The 22,371-nt window shown below is 29.2% G+C and overlaps 3 protein-coding genes across 6 annotated transcripts; 1 reads left to right on the top strand and 2 right to left on the bottom strand.

Moving 5' to 3' along the window:
- Positions 1-763: 763 nt before the first annotated feature.
- Su(dx) (WW domain containing E3 ubiquitin protein ligase suppressor of deltex) lies at positions 764-6,963 on the top strand. 4 transcript variants are annotated; one of them, XM_075729198.1, is made up of 12 exons: positions 764-1,408; positions 1,554-2,591; positions 2,657-3,434; positions 3,511-3,649; positions 3,716-4,423; positions 4,492-4,876; positions 4,943-5,371; positions 5,430-5,561; positions 5,616-5,749; positions 5,808-5,977; positions 6,053-6,307; positions 6,387-6,963. In XM_075729198.1, the coding sequence occupies exons 3-12, from the start codon at positions 3,401-3,403 to the stop codon at positions 6,599-6,601; spliced, it is 2,601 nt and encodes an 866-aa protein (XP_075585313.1). In that variant the 5' UTR covers positions 764-1,408; positions 1,554-2,591; positions 2,657-3,400; the 3' UTR covers positions 6,602-6,963. The 4 variants fall into 4 exon arrangements, with proteins under 4 accessions (XP_075585313.1, XP_075585315.1, XP_075585316.1 ...); XM_075729200.1 differs by having other exon boundaries at positions 2,700-3,434; XM_075729201.1 differs by having other exon boundaries at positions 3,376-3,434.
- Positions 6,733-8,158, bottom strand: LOC124498372 (uncharacterized). Its single transcript, XM_047062115.2, has 3 exons — positions 7,780-8,158; positions 7,455-7,718; positions 6,733-7,374 (listed from the first exon to the last, which is right to left on the bottom strand). The coding sequence occupies exons 1-3, from the start codon at positions 7,928-7,930 to the stop codon at positions 6,959-6,961; spliced, it is 831 nt and encodes a 276-aa protein (XP_046918071.1). The 5' UTR covers positions 7,931-8,158; the 3' UTR covers positions 6,733-6,958.
- On the bottom strand, positions 8,126-22,263 carry LOC124498371 (cAMP-dependent protein kinase type II regulatory subunit). The gene is made up of 11 exons (XM_075729202.1): positions 20,505-22,263; positions 12,549-12,632; positions 12,349-12,440; positions 12,142-12,183; positions 11,823-11,887; positions 11,404-11,560; positions 10,995-11,096; positions 10,769-10,843; positions 10,579-10,638; positions 10,165-10,291; positions 8,126-10,081 (listed from the first exon to the last, which is right to left on the bottom strand). The coding sequence occupies exons 1-11, from the start codon at positions 22,189-22,191 to the stop codon at positions 9,951-9,953; spliced, it is 2,622 nt and encodes an 873-aa protein (XP_075585317.1). The 5' UTR covers positions 22,192-22,263; the 3' UTR covers positions 8,126-9,950.
- Between the last annotated feature and the right edge of the window lie 108 nt (positions 22,264-22,371).

Raw genomic sequence — 22,371 nt, forward strand, 5'->3', positions numbered from 1 at the left:
GAATTTTTTTTTTTTTTTTGTTTTGAATAAAATGATACGTCCATGATGAATGATATACTATCGATAATATCGATAGTAGTTTGATTCGAATTTCTTTCTGCACACACACACACACACACACACACAGGAAACATGATGATGATTTTTTATAATTTATAGCTATGTAACAGTCTTTCCGTTTGATTCTTTTTTTATCATTTGAATTCTTTTCAAATGATTTTCTGCCAGAATCATAATGTTTATCAGAAAAATAGACATTCTGTCATCATCGTGATGCAACAACCCATAAACCACAACAACAATAACAACAACAAGGAAATTTTAACTCTGTGTATAATTCTGTAATCAACTAATAATATCAAACACTCAGCTTTATTCCCTAAATAAAATTGCAATTGGGTTAGAAAAAAAATGAAAGAAAGAAAGAAAGAACAGAATATGACATAAATCTAACCAAAAAGAAAAAAAAATCAGCAAACAACAACCTATTCCTGGCAATCATCAGAATAATCATTGTTTTTTGTTTGATAAGCTTAAGTGAAAAAAAAAATCAGTTGTTGCACTTAAAAATGTTCTGTTACTGAATATTGTTTCGATTCTTGATTGTCATCATCCATTCCACTTTTAATTCATTTTGGCACCAATTTTACCACTGAAACAATTTGAAGGACAAATTTTGTATTCTCAATCATTCATTGATGGTAACCAAGGAAACCAATTATTACCATCATTATTGAATGTTTGACATCATCATCATCATCATATCATTTACACACAAGTGTCAATAAATTTGTCTATGTCAAACAAACAACAAAATAATAAATCAGACTATAGATTAGCGCATTATTGTTGCCTGTTATGTCTGATATAAATCACCACCGCCACCGCCACCGCCACCATCACGTAAAATATTGAAATCAACGTCCAAACTAAAAATCATAATTTGCATATATGTAGAAAGAATAATTCATTTTCAAATCAAATCGATGACGACAAAAAAAATATGATGATGATATCGAAAGAAGAATAGGAAAAAAAATCAAACAGGAAACGGATGCTCACCATCATCATCAACGACGATAAACAATCTATCGTTTTCAATGAAAACGGAATTTGATTCCATTTGATAATGATAATATGATATAATGATCCTTTTTTTCCTTTTCAATCATCATTTGTTTTTTGCATGAAATAATACAAAACAAAACAAAAATTTATGGAAATGCCAACCATCGTAAAAAACAACAAGCAAAATTTGCACAAGAGTTGAACACAAGAAAAAAAAATCTAAATTTAATCACAACAACAACAACAATTGGCGCAACCTAAATTTGGTGTAGAAACAAAAAATGAATGTAATGGTGATGATGGAAAGGAGGGGAAGGGAGGGGGAGAAGAAAAAACCAAAGTTTGTATTCACTCATTTCTGATCTGAATTGATTGTTTTTTTTTCAATTTTTCTTCATCGTTCTGTTCATATTATTACAATATATGTAAATTAATCTAATTAGTACGAATGATGATTGTTTTTTTGTTTTGTTTTCTTTTTTTAGGATCATACAACAAACAACAATTCAATCATAATATTATCATGAGTAACAAAAAAGTGGTACATAATTTGACTTGGACCATAATGACAACAATAATCATTGATGACAATTGTAAATTCATCATCATCATCATCAGTATGGTGATTCGAAGAAAACAACAAGAAAACAAATTGGAACAACAAAAAAAATTTTTTTCTTTATTTCTGCATACAACCTAACCATATGGAACAAAGTGAAACTTGACAATTGCAAAAAAAAAGAGTGAAAAAAAACAATAACCAGAAAAATCCATTTGGTGTGTGTGTGTGTGTGTGTGTTTGGAATGGCGATTAAATTAATGGAGCGAACGATGATTATGAGTCTTTTTTGTTTTGTTTTGTTTTTTTGATTACCCCATGTCTACAGGTCTCTTTTAAAAAAAATTTTTCATATTTTTTTTTTGCTTGTTATTCAAACAAATAACGGGACCTGATGATGATGGATGGATGGATGATGAGCGCATTAGAGAAAGGCAGAAAAATGGAAAAATTCAAGTTTTTTTTCAAAAAGAGAAAAGCAACAAATATCGTCAACAACAATAAAAAAAAATTATAAAGAAAAAACCACGGGAAATATTCCCGGGAAAAAAATGTTATTTATCTAATGATGATCAGATTCGATTTCTGAAAAAGTTTCTCCATTATGGTATACAATGAGCACATATCATACACACACACATATCACAAGTCCATATTAGCAGTAAACTTGTATATATAATATTGCGACAACAACAACAACAACAACAACAACAATAATAATAATAACAACAAAACAAAGTTTGGAGCAAGTTTTCTGTTTTCTCTCTATCTCTCTGTTTTTCTATACTGGATGGATAAGGCCATAGTTGACGATTGAATGGAACAACTTTGACTAGAAGAAAAAAAAAGAAAAGCTTTTTAAGAAAATCATCATCATTTTTTTTCTCCTGTGAGAGACAGTAATTGTTGTTGTTGTTGTTATAGTGTCCATTGGATCATCATTCGTTTTAAATTAAAAAAAAACGTAAGTTTATCATTAATAATCATCATCATTTAATGATTAAAATAATCAATTTGAAAATGATATAGATTTTTTTTGTTATTTATTTGTTGTCGTCGTTTTGGTTACAAGGATAATAAGATTTATATATTATATTGATGATAAGAAAACGATAATGAATAATGAATATATATATGATATATAAATGTTCAACGTAGGCGTTCCGGCAATAACAACAACAATAATAATAATATAAATTGTAAAAATCACAATGATAAAAAATCATCGACTGAAAATCATTCATTTATTTTTAATTTTATCACTTGAATTGTAAATTTTTGTAGACAGCAACAACAACAACAACAACAACAAAATTTTTAATACAAATCAATTAATTAGAGGGAAACAAAAAAAAATTCGAAAATTATTATTCAAACGCTCAGCTGATTCATCGGTTTTTTTTGTGCGTTTCAATTTTTCTTTCTTTCTCTCTCTATCTCGGTTCGATTCGATTCGAGTGTATTTGTTTGGTGTGTTTATTTTTTTATTATTTTTTTTTTGTTAAATTTTCAATAATCGAACACATCGATATTAAACCAAAAAAAAAAAAAAAATTTTTTGTGCCCTTGATGGTAATTATTATTATTCTATAAAATTCTTCAACGTCATCATTGTCATAGTCATCGTTTATATCGTCGTCATTTTCATTTCATCATTTTCCATTCATTTATTCAACAATTTCATCAATTAGGTCAAAGAGACAATTCTTTGTTTTTCATCCACATTTTTTTCATTTGTTCAATTATAGTTGGTTATTAATCATTATTCATCAAATGTCTCAAAATAGATTTCAATTAAAACTAAAAGGTATGGAATCTCAGCAATTTTTGTTTTTAAATTGAATAGTTTATCATTTTTTTTTATTTTTGTTTTTTTTTCAAAGTTTTACATGGCCAATTGTCTACTACATCAGTTTTCAAACCAGATCCATATATTGTGATTGTACAGGATAATTCTCCTGTTTATAAGACCAATTATCAACGATCTACTAATAATCCAGAATGGAACGAAACATTTTACTTGTAAGTTAAATATCAATCGAAAATGTTGATTATTTTAATTCTTTTTTTCATTATTCTCGAAAAAAGGTCTATAACACCATACACTCATGTAAAATTTCGTATATTCAATCACAATTCATTGAAAAAAGATGTGCTTATTGGCGAAACATTCATTGATTTATATGATATTCTTAAAAAGAATAATGGAGTGATCAATAATGTGTCTTTTCCTTTATCGCTCAAGCTTCCTTCTTCTACACAAAATGTTACGAAATCGATATTATCAAATCGTGGTCCAAATTATATTTTCATATCAATAGATGGTATATCGATTGATATGAATCAATTTCCTATGGCCAATAACACTGGCAATCATACACCAAATACTAATAATAATAATAGTATAAATAATGATCAAAATAGTTGCAATATTGATGTTCAACAACCAGGTACAAGCTCTACATCGAATGTTATCGCCGAGATTACATCATCATTACCCAAATGGTCTTTGAATGATCCATATTCTTCTTCACAACAACAACAGCAGCAACAACAACAACCAAATTCTTCAAACAATAATCGAACTATAACGCCCATTGGCAGTGATTCAAAAATTACGAGTCCATCAAGAAAATCGACTTTAACAAACGATAATAATCCAACGGACCATCAGCCATCAACTTCAACGACGGCAACAAATAGTGCTCCACAGCAAAGTACTCAAAGGTCCAATATGACGCAAATAGAAGAACCATTACCTCATGGTTGGGAAATCCGTTTCGACACATACGGAAGGTAAATATATTTTTTTAAAGTCATTTAAAGTTAAATTACTTCAATGTATTTTCTATTAACACACACAGAAAGTATTATGTTGATCACAATACAAAATCGACAACATGGCAACGTCCCACTCCGTTGCCACATGGTTGGGAAATGCGGAAAGACAATAAAGGTCGTATCTATTATGTTGATCATAACACAAGAACAACGACATGGCAACGGCCAACCCCGGAACATGTTCGTAATTATCAACATTGGCAAGCTCAACAAGGTTCAGTGATGCAACAATGTGGTCAACGATTCCTTTATGATCAATCGAATGCTTCATCATGGAACATGACCAATGGAAATGCAAATGGTCAAGTAGCGGTAGAATCCCAAGATGATGCTCAACCATTGCCGGATGGCTGGGAGAAACGTATCGATCAAAGTGGTCGAGTTTATTTTGTTAATCACAAAAATAAGGTAAGTTTGATCATAAGAAAAAACTGAGTCCATAAAATTCTCTCTCTCTCTCTCTCTTCTTGAAAGACAACACAATGGGAAGATCCACGAACACAAGGAAAAGAAACGCCCAATTTAGCCGATATACCATTGCCGCAAGGTTGGGAAATCAAAGACACACCAGAAGGAAAAGTGTATTTTGTTGACCATAACACAAAAACAACAACTTATCAAGATCCAAGACGAATCAATGGTCAATATGGCGTTCCTATGGCTTATGAACGGTCATTTAGGTGGAAATTAACACAATTCCGTTATCTATGTTTGTATAATGCTCTACCAAGTCATATCAAAGTTCAAGTATCTCGGAATAATATTTTCGAGGATTCTTTCCATGCAATAATGCGCGTTCAACCACATGAATTACGAAGACGTTTGTTTATCACATTCAAAAGTGAAGAAGGACTAGATTATGGTGGTATTGCTCGTGAATGGTTTTTCCTGCTTTCACATGAGGTATGTTAAAATTCCTGACTGAATTTGTTCTAATCAATTATTGTCCATTTATAATCAGGTCCTGAATCCAATGTATTGTCTATTTGAATATGCTAGCAAGAATAACTATTCATTGCAAATCAATCCGGCCAGCTCAGTAAATCCAGATCATCTTCTTAATTTTGGTTTTATCGGAAGATTCATTGCTATGGTATTTTAAATTTTTATTACATTTTCCAGTTCTAATTTTCTTTCATTAAAATAGGCACTTTTCCACGGAAAATTTATTTACTCAGGATTTACATTACCATTTTATAAACGAATGTTGGGTAAAAAATTAGTCATGAAAGATATTGAATCGATTGACCCAGAATTTTATAATTCATTAAAATGGATCAAGTAAGTTAATCGATTATCGTGATCTATAAAAATATATTGATTTTTCTCAATTTTATAGGGAGAATTCCGTTGAAGAATGTGGTCTTGAGCTATATTTCTCGGTTGATTTTGAGGTTTTAGGCCAAATTCAATCACATGATTTGTGCGAAGGTGGTGCAGATAAACGTGTCGATGATTCAAATAAAGAAGAATATCTACGATTGATGACTGATTGGAGATTTAGTAGAGGTATGTATTCATTCATTGACAATAGTTCTCAATGATGTATCCACCCTTTATTTTGTGTAAATTAAAAAAAACTAGGACAAGAAGAACAAACAAAGGCATTTTTAGATGGATTCAACGAAGTATTACCATTGGAATGGTTACATTATTTTGATGAAAGAGAATTGGAATTACTGCTATGCGGTATGCAAAAAATCGACATTGATGATTGGCAACGAAACACTATCTATCGCCATTATACACGTAATTCGCGTCAGATAATCTGGTTTTGGCAATTTGTTCGTGAAGAATGTGATAATGAAAAACGAGCTCGCCTTCTTCAATTCGTTACAGGTTGGTCGTCACACTTACCAATTACCTATTCATATTCTGATCGGAATTTTTACCGAAAATTTTTTTTGCTATTATTTAGGCACCTGCCGAGTACCTGTGGGTGGATTCGCTGAACTAATGGGATCTAATGGACCACAACGATTTTGTATTGAAAAAGTTGGTAAAGAAAATTGGCTTCCACGAAGTCATACCTGTTTCAATAGATTAGATCTACCACCATATAAATCGTATGGACAATTGGTAGAGAAATTAAATTTTGCAATCGAAGAAACCGAAGGTTTCTCACAGGAATAATAACAATAATAATTATGATGATGATGATGATGCTGATATTCTGTGTAAAAACAAAAACAAAATTGGATAATGGCCAACAATTTCTTTGGGGTTTTTAATATTTGTTCGAATTTGTTAAGAAGTTTTGTTGATTTTTCTTTTTGGACAATTTGTTTTATTTAATTTTATATTACACACAAAGCACGATATAAAAACAAACAAAAATTTGACTTTAAGGTATAACACAACACAACAATACAATATATAATACATGCAAACAAATGTGATGATTATCATTTTGTAAATAATCAAATTTCGCAAATTATATGATTGCAATAATAATTGAATAAAAAGTTTCGAACCTTATTATCATTTCATCTAAATAGAGTTTTTTTCTGGAATTTTCAACACAACTCTCATATGAAGGTTAGGATTGTTCAATTCGAATGCATCTGGTGATGTGGAGAAAAAATCAACTTTATCTTCGATTGAAAACGAATCCATAATTGCCGATTGTATTAATTTTGATTCTTCATTTAGGTTACATTCTTGTTGTTGTTCCAAAAGCATTTCTACTTTGAGCAAAGTTTTCAGATATTCACGTGAATTATTGAACAATGTGATTATTGTTTCATCAAGAATGGCAATTTTTTGTTTCAAACATTCATTTTGTTTCCTAAATAGATTTAATAAATGATCAATGCTTGCATATTGATCATCATCATCTTCATTATATAATTTAGCATGAATATTATTTGGCTCATAGAATGGATTTTTTGGTTTCGATATCGGAACTATAAAAAATTGAAAATTTTTTGAAGAAAAAAATTAATTTTCTTATATCATGATCTGAAAAATATATAAATTAGCCTACCAGAAGCAGTTTTCATGAATACATCATCATTATTTTTCCATGTTAGACATTTCCAACATCGAGGAAGTGGATTAATTAAAACGTTGACATTTTTCATATTTTTCAATGTCATATATTCTTGTTGATCTTCGTGAAATTGTTTAATTTTTTCATCCAATTGTTTCATCAATAGATTCGATGAATCTTGTTCAATTTGACATTGTACTGATTTTAGATAATTTTGTACCATTTTCAATGTGTTTCCAATGTAGAAAAAATTTTCTTCTATTCTCGAAAAAAATCAGAATTTATATACAATCAGAATATAGCTTTCAAATAATCTTACCTGAAATTTGTTGAATAGTTTTTTTCACCTGTATATGATGCAAACGTTTTTTTACAATCCTATCCAATTCATTCATATACTCATTAACTTCATTGAATAATTTAAAAGTTTTATTAAATCGTAATTTAAAAGGAATTTGATTGAAATCCATTATTGAAAAATGAAAAAAAAAGAAAATTTTAAAAATTGAAAAATTTACAATTGGCCCGAAAACTTGATGCGCGCACTATATTCACTGGACCGTCATTGTTTCGGTGGAAATTGAAATTTGAATTTTTTTTTTTTTGCTTCATGTCATGTCATGAAACAAAATTCTTTTATAAACAAAAACACAAGAGAGAAAAACTTGCTGAAATAAACAGAAAAAAAATTTGTTTTTATTTATTAATTTATTCCTTTTTTTTGACATAGATGAATTGAATAGTTTGTTTGTTTGTTTGTTTGTTTTTTTAATGAATACAGGGATTGGAATCCAAATTGATTTGTACAAATGAAGAGTTTTTGTTTTGTATGAGAATGAAAATGGCCTGGTCTGGTGTATATATGTCGACGGATGTGCAGCATTAAATTTATATGTATAAATATTTCTTGCTGACGGGTGTAGGTGTGTGTGTGTGTGTTTATTCTACTCAATGGGTGGTGGTTAAAAATATCATGGATTCTGGTTTTTTTTGTTTTAATTCTTCATAAGTTTTGTTTGAAATTAGAATAAATCAACATGTTCATTGTTTGTTGTATGTGTTTTTTTTAAAATGAATTACAGAACAATTAATGAATTTTTGGAATTATATAAATATATTAATGTTTATAGTATGATGAGTGTGTGTGTGTGTGTTTGTGTTCTGGTATGGTTTGGAAATGTTTGCATGTATGGCGGATTGGGATTTATATTCGCCATTTTGGACGTTGTTTTTTTTTGAATTTCGAAACAAAAACAAGAATAAAAGAAAAAAAAATGATACACAAATTACAAATGAATCAAATATTCAATTTCAATTCATTCAACAGTTTTTTTTTTCTTTCTCACGATTTTTATATCAATAACAAAAATCTTAATATATCAATAATCAATAATAATAATCTTCATCATCAATAAGTAAATTTGAAAACATAAATTGAACAAATTAATAACAGGAATTGAATGTAAAATGTTTCTTTTGTATGATGTGTGTAACAAGAATACAAATCAAATTCTTTTCTATATCCACTTGCCATTGTGGGTGTGTGTTTTGATGATAAATGAATAAAGTTAAAATAGTATTTTGATATAAATAATTCTTGAATTTGAAATATGAATTTTTGTTGTTGTTGTTGTTGATGTTGATGTTGATGTTAAAAATTTTAAAAACAAAAATAAAATGATGATGATGATCTTATGAATTATAAATTATAACAGGAATATTTTCGTATTCCGATGTGTGTGTGTGGATGTGTGTTTGTGGGCGTTTATGTTTTTTTCCTGGATATTTGTTGATATCAATGATTGATTATGATGGCCATGGATGAAAAAATAAATTCAAAAAAGAAAAATAAAATCCAAATGATGATGTGAAAATGTAAATCAGAATAGAAGAACAATAGAAATTCTAGCAAAAACAAAAAAAAATTGAATTGAACGTCAGGACAAATTCGTTTATGTAATCGGTTTTTTTTTTGGAAGAAAACAAAAAGGACGAATAACAACTGGTTGATGAGACGAAAAAAAAAGAATTCGATCAAAAGAATAAAGAAGAAGCTATTCATCTTACTGTATTGTGTAATTATCGTTGGAATTTTTTTAATTGTTTTGTCGAAATAAAAATCTGTCATTCTGATGAAAAAAAAAGAATTTGTTCGATTGAAATAAATTGTGTGTCTGTGTGTGTGTGTGTGTGTGTGTGTGAATCCTTTCTGGCGTTTATTAGTTGTCAAATTATCATCATTATTTTTTTGGCACATTGTAAATTTCCAATTCAAATTTGCCAATTATTTACTTGTAATAATAATAATTGATTAATTAATTAATTTTTTTTGTGGTTGTTGTTGTTGTTGAAATGTAATGACATTATGGATGATAAAGATGACGATGGTGATGATGATGATGATGATGATAATGATAATCAAAATTTTGGACAGATCGTCATTGAATCAAATAAATGAAGAAGAAGAAGAAGGGAAGGAAAAAAATAAGTTCATCTTAGATCGGTAACATTGGATTTTGAACCAAATAATTTGACTAGTTGATCTTCATAATGATTAAAATTACGTCTCATAATATTCATACATGGTCCCAATAAACGTTCGAATGCTAATACATCCAAAACTGTTCATGAATTTGAATCAAAAAAAATGAAAATTTTTAAATTCAATTTTTTCTATTTTGTTTTGTTCAAATGAACAACTTACATGCAAGTTTCACTTCAGCACTGGCAGCATAAACGGTGGCTGCACGAGATTTTTTCGTTATCAATGCCAATTCACCAAAATAACCACCTTTTTCTACACGTGATAATTCTTGTTCTTGTCCGTTTTCCTATTTTTATTTTTGGTTTTTTTTATTGGTTTTTTATTTGATTTCATTTCCAATCAGATTTAAATCAAATTCATTTGTAATCGGATAAATAAAAATAGGAAAAAAAAATTCAAATTAGTCAAACCGGGTAATAATTAATATTTAATGAATGATGACGTAATACGGCAAAAACTTGGTCTAGTTAATTGCACAAAAAAAATCATTATCGTCATCATGATGAACATTGAAATTAACAACAACAACAAAAAAAACGGGCCAAGGCCATCAACAAGCAAACAAACACTTACTTCTTTGATGATGCGGACAATACCTTCTTGTACAAAGTACATACCATCTGCTTGGTCTCCCTATAAAAGGAATTTGTCATAATGGAAAAATGAATTAATAATTAGAATTATGAAATGTTAAATCAAAAAAAAAAAAAAATTCCTATAATATGATAAGCAAGTAAGCAAGTTAATAAGAATATATAAATACCTGTTTGATAATTAAATCTCCATTTTTATAACATCTTGCCATGAATGCATCACTTAGTGACATTTTCTCATAATACTATACAGGTAAGCATGAATTGAATTGAATTTGTTTTTTTTTTGCCGCCGGTTCGAATGGTTTCGGCAGTAGAAAATGCAAAGAGGAGAGAAAATGTTGACAAAATTAGAATTGAAAAAAAAATCGATGATAATGATGACTACCTACGTACCTCAAGAAATTTAAAAATTTCAACTTTTTCAATAAATGATTCATATTCTTTACGTTTCATGAAAGCCCGTTTTAATACAATTCTTCTAAATGTTTGTCGGCTCTGGAAAAAAAAACATTAAGAATACATGAAAAAAAAGGATGTAATGGATGTGTATTTTTTTTTCATTTATCCAACAATTGAATAAATGAAAGTGAATGAAACCATTATATGATGTGTGAGATATAATAATGATGACAATTATGAACATCATCGTCATCCGCATCATCATCATCATAATGAAGTAAACAGAGTGGAGGTGGGTGGTTGGGTGGGTGGTTGGTATGGTTGGGTATATTTATATAGAGTGGATGCAACAGAATAAATTATCATTTGTAATGGTGAAAAAAAAAAAATAGATGATACATACCATTGCCCAAAGTGAACCGGCAGTTACGGCACGAACAGTTGCCGCTCTTGGCATATTATACATTAATGCAAGCTCACCAAAACTACCGGAACCGACATATTTGCCAACCTCTTTTTCGGTACCATCATCATTGGCAACGGTGATTGAAAACGTGCCACTACAATTATTTTTATTTTTATTTTGTGTTTTGATCATCAAAAAAAAAGAAGAAAAAAAATATAAAAATAAAATGATAAGAATAATAATAATAATATAAATCGAAAACACACACACACACGCACACACACAAACACATAAATAATAAATGAATCACGATCAATGAATTTCATTATAATCGAGAATCGATTTTTTTTTAGTGATCAAAATCAATGTGCAATTACCGACACACACACACAAGACAAATACAGAATGATACATACTCGGCTATAACATAGAAATTATCTCCATCATCTCCTTGTTTAATAACAACTTCATTCGCTTCGACCTTGATTGATTCGAACATTTTTTTTTGTTTCCATTCGATTTTCATAAACGAAATGTATGGGAATAAAAATTGAATAATAGAATAGAAATAGGAATTATTGATTGATAATTAATTATCCATTATCGTGTGTGTGTGTGTGTTTTGTTATTTAGTTGTTTCTTTTGTCCAATTCCGATGAGATCGGAAATGGTAATCATTTTTTTTAACAATGAAAATTGATTTCTTGTTTTGTTTTGTTTTGTATTTTAACATACCTTTCGTTCGAACATTGCATCAATAACCTCGTTCATGTCAGTCTAAGAAAAAAAAATGAAAACAAAAAATTAGTTGCGAAAGATTTTTGAAATAAGTAGATGAATATATAGATGGATGGAAAAGATAAATGGAAAAGTTTCGAAATAGTCGTCGTCATCGGTTTTTTTTTATTTTTTGGTGAAATCTCAGTATCATAAAAAACTTACAGGATCAAGAGATCGAAATAGTAGAATATTCTTGGTAGCTTCACCAAGACGTTGCCTTTGTTCATCACTTTTTGGATAGAATATCTTTGTACAAAAATAAAACAAATAAATAAATAAATAAAAAGTTTTGTTTTTCATTAACACATCACATGATGATGATCATCATCATCATTATTAGCAAACAGAACAAATTACCTGTTCAGTATCACCTTCATCTTCTTCAGGATCATAATGTTCGGCAAATACTGATTTACGGCGAGTGAAAGACAATCGTGCTGGTGGTTCTATTTATAAAAAAAAACAACAACAAGCCATTAAACAAAAATAAATGCAAAAAAAATGCCAAAAATTTTCGGCATCCAGTATTGATTAATTGGTTAATTGGTAACAAGAAGTACAAAAAAAATGATGAATAAAAAACATACTTATGTCACTTGATGTTGAATCATTATCATCTTCATTACAATGATTACTTTGTAGACTATGATTACTTGGTGCACTATTACGACGTTCATCTAGAAGCCGATTAAAATAATTGGCCGCATATTCAATCAGATCACCAGGTCGATTAACCAATACACTGACAGTGAAATCGATTAATAAATTATTTAATTCGGCTGGTATTTCGTAATTAGGATGATGACTCATTTTTTGATATATTGATAATAATGATGATTGGTCAATGATGATAATTAGCAATGAATTTCAAAAAAAAAAATAATAAAATAAACAAATAAATAGGTCAAAGTATGAAATTAGCTGAATGTTTTTTTTTTTTTGCTTCTTCTTTAGATTCAAAAATCATGCGCGTTGCTGGCCGGCATCAAAATGGACAAATAAATAAATATATCGATTTATCGTATTGATTTGATTTGATTAATTAACTAATTAATTGGATGATGATGATGATTGATTGATTGAATGATAAGACGATCCAATTGGATTTTATTATTATATAAATATAAAGAAATGGCAAAAAAAAATCAATTTCATAAATGATTACGTGATGAAACGAAACAAACAAATAAATATTTGATTGAAATGATGATCATCAACGTACACACACACACACACACACATACACACATACAATGCGAATTTACAATACACATGTATTGCACATTGGTTGGTTGGTTTTTTTTTCACTATTGACACGCAAACCAGAAATGAATTGATTGATTGATTAACGATCTATCGATGGATATGATTTTTGTTGTTGTTGTTGTTGTAATGATTATTTCAAAATAATAAAAAAACACAAGAAATAACAAAATAATTGTTCATCAATTGAATGAAATATACAATGGTTTATGGAGGAAACAAAAAAAAATTTTCGGTCAATTCAATAATCGATTTTCAATTTCAATTAAATTTTGATTCAATTTGATTTGATTGAAATAAAGAAAGAAAAAAAATCGACCACAATTGATTACGTGGATGATGATGATGATGATGATCACAATCGGTCACACAAACAAATACAATACACACAATGACACACCTCTATCGTTTGATCCGTTCTGATGTCTGGTTTTCTTTATCTACCTCAATGTGTTCTTTATGATGACGATGATGATGATGATAAATTTATGATATGATCATCAACATTTACAATTGAAAATGTGAAAAAAAACAGGAGATTGAAAATCACAACCAGACAGTCAACCACAAAAAAAAACATATATACACACACACACAATAGTCAAAATGAAAAGAAAAAATGAATTTCAATCTACTCAACAGAAAAAAAATATATATGACAATGGTAAAATTTGCAATCAGGATCCAAATTATAATGATGATGATGATGACGATATTGTTTTTTATTATTAATTATCCAACAACAACAACAACATCAAAACCATTGGATCAAAAGTAAAAAAAAATCAAATGAATCTTTCCATAATTTTTTTTCCATCACTTTTCTACTCACACTTTCAATGTGTGTGTGTATATATATGTATGTATATGTTTTTATATATATATGCTGCTGGTTTTTTTTTCTAATTATTTATTATCATCATCATCATTATCATTACACAAAACAATACATTCGATAACGGAGTCGTTGTCGTCGTCGTCGTCGTCGTTGATGATGATGATGATAATATTGTGAAAAATTTTTTTTTCTTTTTTGCTAGTTGATGTTTAGGATGTGATCGGTTGATTGGTTGGTTGTTTGCTTTCAATGTGATTTCTTCTTTTTTTTTTTTGTCACTGATGATGATGATGTTTATAATATAAGAGTCAACTGGTAATGTCGAGATAAAATATCCTTGGTCGTTGTTGTTGTTGTCGTAGTCGTCGTTGTCGTTAACAATGGTGATAATGGTATATTTCAATTTATTATGATGTTGGCTATTTGGTAATTATTATTATCCAAATTCATGTCGTTGTCAACGCGTTGATAATCTAAACACACACACACACATTGTTTGTTTCGTTTAATTTTTTTGATTATTATTGTTATTACCAGCAAAAAAAAAAAAAAGAACGAAAACATCACACAGAAAGCAGAGAGAAATTTGTGTTGCGGTGTTTTTTCGGATGGAACTAGTGAACTTTTCTTTTCATCTATACTGTAAAAAAATGGTGTTGAAATTGATTTGGATTTGCAAAAGATTGAACCGGTTTTTTTTCATTTGATTGATTGAAATTAAAAAATTTTTTTTTCCTGTGAAAATGAAAAAATTAAACGAAAAAAATTAGGGTTGTTGATCAATTGATTGATTGAATTGGTTTTTTGGAGTCCGTTGTTGTGTTTTCGATATTTGAAAAGTTGCAAAAAAAAAACAAAACAAAACAAGAAATTTCAACAAAATGATCAAAAAATAAAATTAGTCAACAACAACAACAATCAAACAACCAAACAGATAGATAGACAATAATTGTGGACACAATTATAAAAAAAAGGTGAAATAATTTGTTTTCGTTGATTCATGAAAACAACATTATTTTTTTTTGTAAACACACGAATAAAAACAACAACAACAACAACATTGGAAATTTGAACAAAAACAAAAAAATTATGATGATGATGATCCAACGAAATCAAATGAAATTTGTTTGTTGAAATAATAAAACTTTCAATGTTTGTGATGGGAAAAACAGAATCGATGAAATGATGAAGAACGAAAAAAAAATGTCGATCGATGTGGTGGCTCAATACCCAGATCTATCTATCTATCGATGATGATGGTTTTTTATCCAGACTATTTTTACCGTTTCGTATGCCTAATTCTTCATATTCTGTATACGATATTGATATATTGATATATGTCTATTAGGTTTTCTATTATTATTGTTATCTTTCTGTAGCAAAATCAATAATAATAACAACAACCAAATATAGACATCATCGATAAAACAAACCTTGTTGTTGTTGTTTTTTCTGGAATTGATGATGAACAAAAATACAATAATAATGGAACAGAAAACAAAAAGTAGAATCCACCAATCAACCGAACAAAAAAAAAAGTATATTGAGAATGAAATTATTTTTTTTTCTCGTTCGATTTATGTGTGCGCATCAATAGTAATCGTAATAGTGAACAACAGAAAATAATAAAAATAAAAATGAAACAAGAAATGAAATAACCGAAGCGAAAGGAAAAAAAATTGGAAAAAAGAGAAAAACCAAAAGAAGAAGAAGAATATGAAATACACAAACACACACACACGTTAGGGCCAACGGGCAAAGAAAATGAATGAATGTGTTCGGATACACTCACTAGACCAATGAAAAAGATACCAGAAACACACGCAATACCAAAATACTAACTAAACGAACCTTAAAGCAGATAATATACAACACTACTACCGAAAAAATAGACAAGAATGATGATGATGATGATGATGAACGAAAATTTAATGTGGGGAGAAAAAAATACATCCCAATACACACACATAAAACACACACACACATACGATTCTATATACAAGAAAAAAATGGACCAGAAAAAAACACCGTTTTGAACAATGTGTGTGTGTGTGCAGAGGTGGTATATATACTTGGTTGAATCGTTGGTTGTTGGTGGACGCCGATTGCGTGTTCTCAAATGAAACACACACACACACACACAAGATTCACCAAAAAAAAAAAAAAAAGATTTATATTCGAAGATTGAAATCGGCTTTGTATGTGTGTGTATTTTGTTTGGTTCTTTTTGGTTGATGGGTTGGCTGATTGGTTGGATGCACCAGAAAAAAAAATGAAAGAAGAAGAATAAATATATAAAAAAAAAATACAAACGATGAATGAATACTTGCACATATACATTGAATGTGAACGAAAATGAAATGAAAAAAAATGATCATATTTTTGTCTGTACTTTTTTTTCCATTGATGATGATAATGTTTACAGTTTCATGTTGGAACGGTACATTCATTTATTTTATTATATTAAGGATTCCTTAAGATTCTGTATAATATATGATATGTGACATAGATTGGCATTTAAATGTATGAATGAATGAATGAATGGCATCTAGTGGTCGTTTGTTCGTTCACACACACACACACCCACACCCACATATATATCGATGAGTTATATAAGTGAAGAGATTTTTTTTTATTATTTTTATTTTCACATTCTGGTTCCAATTATAATTCTATTCTATTCTAAAACAAACAAACGGTAGTGGTGACGGTGGTGGTTTAAAAAAAAAAAATTCACTCAAACAAATTCGTGATTATTACACAGCCAAACACACATACATACAATTTTTTTTTTTGCATAAACAGGAATTCAACTGGGCATAATCATTGTCATCATCATCATCATCATCATCATTTCGATTCTGTTTAGATTTCGTTTACGTTTGAATTTGACATACATTCATTCGATTACTAGTTTTTCTTTTCATACTGAATATACGGAATTCAATGTTGCTTTGTTCCAGTTTTCTTTTTATTTGAAACAAACGCACACACACACACACACACACACACATGACGACAGTAAACATTTCCGATTTCAAATGAAATTGAATAAAATATAAAATAAAAAAAAATCAAAGTAGTGAAAAGAAAATTTTCGCAATCAAATTACATTACATTTATTTATATATTATATATAAATGTAATGAAAAACTTTACCTTCCTTTTATTGGCAGGGTTAAATACATGATTCACAAACGACGATGTGTTCTATAGTTCAAATTACATTTGTTCATTAATGTTAGATTGAATTTTTTTTTTTATTTCCATTCCGTTTCGTTCAACATTTATGGCGTCATACTTTTACTGACTAACTGATTAACTGATTGGCTGATAGTCGGCTTTAGTTCTTAGACCTTGTTAAAACGGGAAACATTCGATTCTGGAATGAATTCTGTGTTTTTTTTCATTGAAATTCAAGATGATCCATAACGATTTTTTTTCAAGACAAGGCACGTTTTCTTTCAACAGTTTTTTTTTGATGATGATGATGATTTGTGTTTCATTGGAAAAATCGATTGAAAGCAAAAAAAAAGGTTCTGATACAAGGTTTTTTTCTCTGTCTCTCATTCGAATTCTTGATTTTCAACAACAAAACAACACTCAAGAATAATTAAATGTTTTTGAACACACACAGGATAGTGATAGTGATTCTAAAATGAAAACCAAAAAAAAAAACAGAAAAAAATAATAGAGATCCTTGAAACATGATCATCATGCTAAATTCCTGGACTTTATTCCCGAAAATAGAAACCTTGAACAATGAACAAACAAACACACATCTCTTTATCGACCTTCAAACGGCAAATAATATTTGTTCGAGCGTAATAATCAAATTATTTTATCGATAAAATAATCTAACCAAACACTTACACTTATGAAACATTTGCATTTACTAGATAAAAAGTTATGAACTAAATACACACACACACACACACCAATACCACGTTTGCACCTGAATACACGTAACGATGATGACGATAAACAACAACAACAACAACAACAACGAAAAAAAATGAATGGAATGCGTAAATAATGTAGAAATATGCAAAAATCAGTAGCAGATGCCTGAATATGAAAAAAAAGAAATATTATGATTACAACAACAACAACAACAACAACAGCAACGAAAACAGCTTTATAATCAGAAAATCTCAATATTTGTGATATGATTTTTTTTGTGTTTGTGTGTGTGTATGTCTGGAAAATTGAAATTATATCTAGAATCAATTAATCAATCATATCATTGATTTTTTGTTGTTGTTGTAAAGAAAAACATACATTCACACAAACCAAAAGTACAGTTACCATTGATGATGATGATGATGATGATTAATCGGTTTGAGATTATTATATTATTTGTATGACTAAAAATGGGCCAAACATTATCATCATAAGCTCATCATTATCATCACCACCAACAGTGCTGCTGGTGCTGCACATCGAATCATATGGTAGAATCATTTGGAATGAAACAAAAAAAAAATAAATAAAAAATAAAACCAAAAATAAAATTTCTGGCCATATTTCGAAAACCTAATATAATTCTCATTCTCATTCGCTCACTCACTTTGTGTTTTTGCAAGAATTATGAAAACGAACAGGATCTATCGAGGATAATCAAAGATGAAATTGGCAGTAATAGTATAGTTTATTATTATGGTCGTTGTTATTTATTATTATTAACAAATATTATGTCAAAACAAAACAAAACAAAAAATGGAAAATGGAAAATAACTAAATACAGAATGGATGGTTGAAAATATTAGAAAACAAAAAAAAACTGATCGAATTCAAAAAAGGATAAAATCATCATCATCCTGAATGATGATCATTTTTGTTTTTTTTTTTTTTTTTTTGGCAAAAGTTATTTTTATTATTTTTTATGACATTGTCATCATCGTCATCATCCTCGTTGTCATTTTATATTACACACACATACACACACACACACACATAAATATCCATATCTCATCATAATATAATCATCGTTGTATCGTTGTTTAAAGGATTCGAAAACAATTCACTAAAATAATGGGATTAACTTTTTTTTTCTTTGAAAGCTCACAATATCTCAAATCGGCCATACACCATCCAGCCAAAACCAATCTATTTGTCCATCGTGGAAAATCTACCATACCATACCAATGTATCAGCATCGAAAACAAAAACAAACAAACCAAGTGGGGAAAATCCACAATTTCTTTTTGTGAAATATCCACTGAACAATAGCATAGCATACCATACCATACCATACCTGGCCACATTTTATTCATGATAAATGATGAAAATATTGGGAAAAAATTTTTTTTTTCTGGGAATTTTTTTTTTCATTTTTCACTTTCATTTTATTTTAATATTATTATTATTATTATTTTATATTGCAAAAGTGAAATATTCAATTGAGTCAACATTACATTATATTGTCATTATTATTATTATTATTATTCAACGGAGAATAGTGGAAAAAAACAAGAAAATTCAATTCTGTTAAATCAATTTTGTAGCGTATATAAAAAAAATAAAGAATTTACAATGTGAAATATATAGAAAAAAAACGATGATAAATGAAAAAGAAAAAAAAATAGAAACGAATTGGCAAGATGGGATCAAATTGAATTTCAAATTCAATTTTCAAACATATAATACGATTCATTTCATTATATTTTCGATTTGCAAAAAAAAGAGAGAAAATTCCCATTGCCATTCATCATTTACGCCATTCGTAATAATGATCGATTTTTGTTTGATTGGCAGATTGTATTATCGAATGATGATGATGATGATGATGATGTTCTATCAGTCCCAGTAGTACTTGTACGTCGTTTCTTTTTATTGGATTTTTTCTTATTTGACTTACATAAATGTGATGATGCCGATGAATCAATATTTTTCATTGGTGATACTAATGAATCGATATTCATATTGGAAGAAGAATCATCAGATTTTTGCTTGTCAGCAATCGCTGTCAATTCAATACAAACTTCTCTATTCAGGCAAATGTCAATATGTCGATTAAGATCTTCGTTTGTATTGAACAATGTATTTGATTGACAAACTGGACATTTTAGAAATTGTGCTTCGTTTTCATCTTGTTTATTGCCGATCGTATCCGATGACAATTCACCATTGTTAATATAAGGATTATCATCATTTTCGACAAACGATTCATCATCATTATCTTTGTTGTTGTCAGAATTAGAATATGAATAATCACCATCACCATCACAATCATCATCATCATCGCTATCGGAAGACAATCCATACATAGAATCACCAGTATTACCACGACAAAATTGTCGATGATATCGAAATTTCGTTATTCTAGTAAATGTTCTTTCACATAGATTACATTCTAATTCACCATTTTCATTAAAATTTGAATCTGATGAATCATCAATTTGATCAATTGAATGAGTCGAATCCGGTTCCGATTCTATAGCTTTTCGTTTAGTTGATGTTTGAAAAAATTTTGATAATGTTAATTGATCACTGGGTAATACAACTTTATCGTTAGCATTTGATATATTGCACAAATTAGAAACTTTAAGACCAATTAATCGATATTTATTTTGTGGAGATTTTTGCATTTCTTGTGATAACAATTCTTTACCTACACGAAACACTATTTGTTCATCATCAGTGTAATGATCGATAGTTTTACATTTGATGAACATTTCGAAATTGATCTTTTTTAATTTTAATGTTATGGTTTTACAAATTTGTTGTTCGTTTTTCAGATCATTGGATAATCGATGTGAAATATCTTTTAGCAAATGACAAATGTCATCAAAATTGCTCATTTCGCCCACAGTTCTTTCTCGGCTATGGGATTTTTGCTGTACTGATTCATTGTTTGACAAATGTGTTGAACCAATACCAAGATAAACTCGGAGATAATAATCAATGTCACCAAACAAACATGACAATAAAACTCGTTCATTAAACAAATCTGTTGGTTTGACAATGTTGAAGGCTGAAAGAATTTGATCTCTAACAGGACCGATTCCGGTGAATTTTCGTATTTGAATTTGTGATACAAAATCCATGATTTCTTCACGTTGCCCTTTGACCATAAATTGTCCGTTTGGTTTATTGATATCCGTACAAACTTTGGCCAACAATGTATTGCAAGCTATACCGGCACTAACAGTCAATCGGGATTCTTCATGAACTTTGGCACGTATTTCTGTGACAACTTCATTAGTAAATTGCCAAATATCATCGGATAATACATCCATACAATAAAGATCTTCAAGTGGAACATTATTCTTTTTCGAATAACCATCAAAAACAAAGTCAGTTAAATCAATGAAAACTTCATCCAACGAAAAGGTTCGAAGATTTGGGTCATATTGACGAATGATATTCATCACAAATTCGCTTTCTGCGGCATAGTTTTTGAAATTGGGCTTAATCAATTTCAATTGTGGACAAAGCTTTTTTGCTATAAAACCGGCCATCGCTGAACGTACACCGAATCGACGGGCAATATAATTGCTTGTTGAAATCATTGATAATGATCCAACAGCCATTGGTACATCAGCCAAACTGGGATCTTTTTTGATTTCTACAGCCGCGAAAAACATATCCATATCAAAATGGACAATAATTTTGTTCAATACTCGTCGTTGTTCAAGATCAGCAATGATCATATCCGCTTTTTTCATCGCTTGTTGTCGTTGGACATCGGTTATCGAATTGGCACGTTTTTTCAATTGTTCAATTTGTTCATTGATACGTTTTTGACGTCGCTGTTGAAATGTATAAAAATTCGAACCTTTACTTGCCTCTTGAATAATCTGATTGATTCGTTGCTGATCCAATCCATCCAATCCAGCTTTATGAACATTTAGATTGATAAATTCCGGCTTAGCCGAATCTGTGGACATTGAATCGACCATAATCAAATCAAATCAATTTATCATATCGACAAAGAATTTCAATTACAATGTTGACAAATATTCACACGATGAATACCAGGTTTGTACGCTAGTATTCATACGCTGTAAGTTTATCAAAAATCGAAATTTTGGCGCGAGACTTGCTGTTTTCATTTTAAAACAAAATATTAGAACAAACAA

This window comes from Dermatophagoides farinae, chromosome 3 (assembly GCF_024713945.1).
Source record: "Dermatophagoides farinae isolate YC_2012a chromosome 3, ASM2471394v1, whole genome shotgun sequence".
NCBI classification, from domain to species: domain Eukaryota; kingdom Metazoa; phylum Arthropoda; class Arachnida; order Sarcoptiformes; family Pyroglyphidae; genus Dermatophagoides; species Dermatophagoides farinae.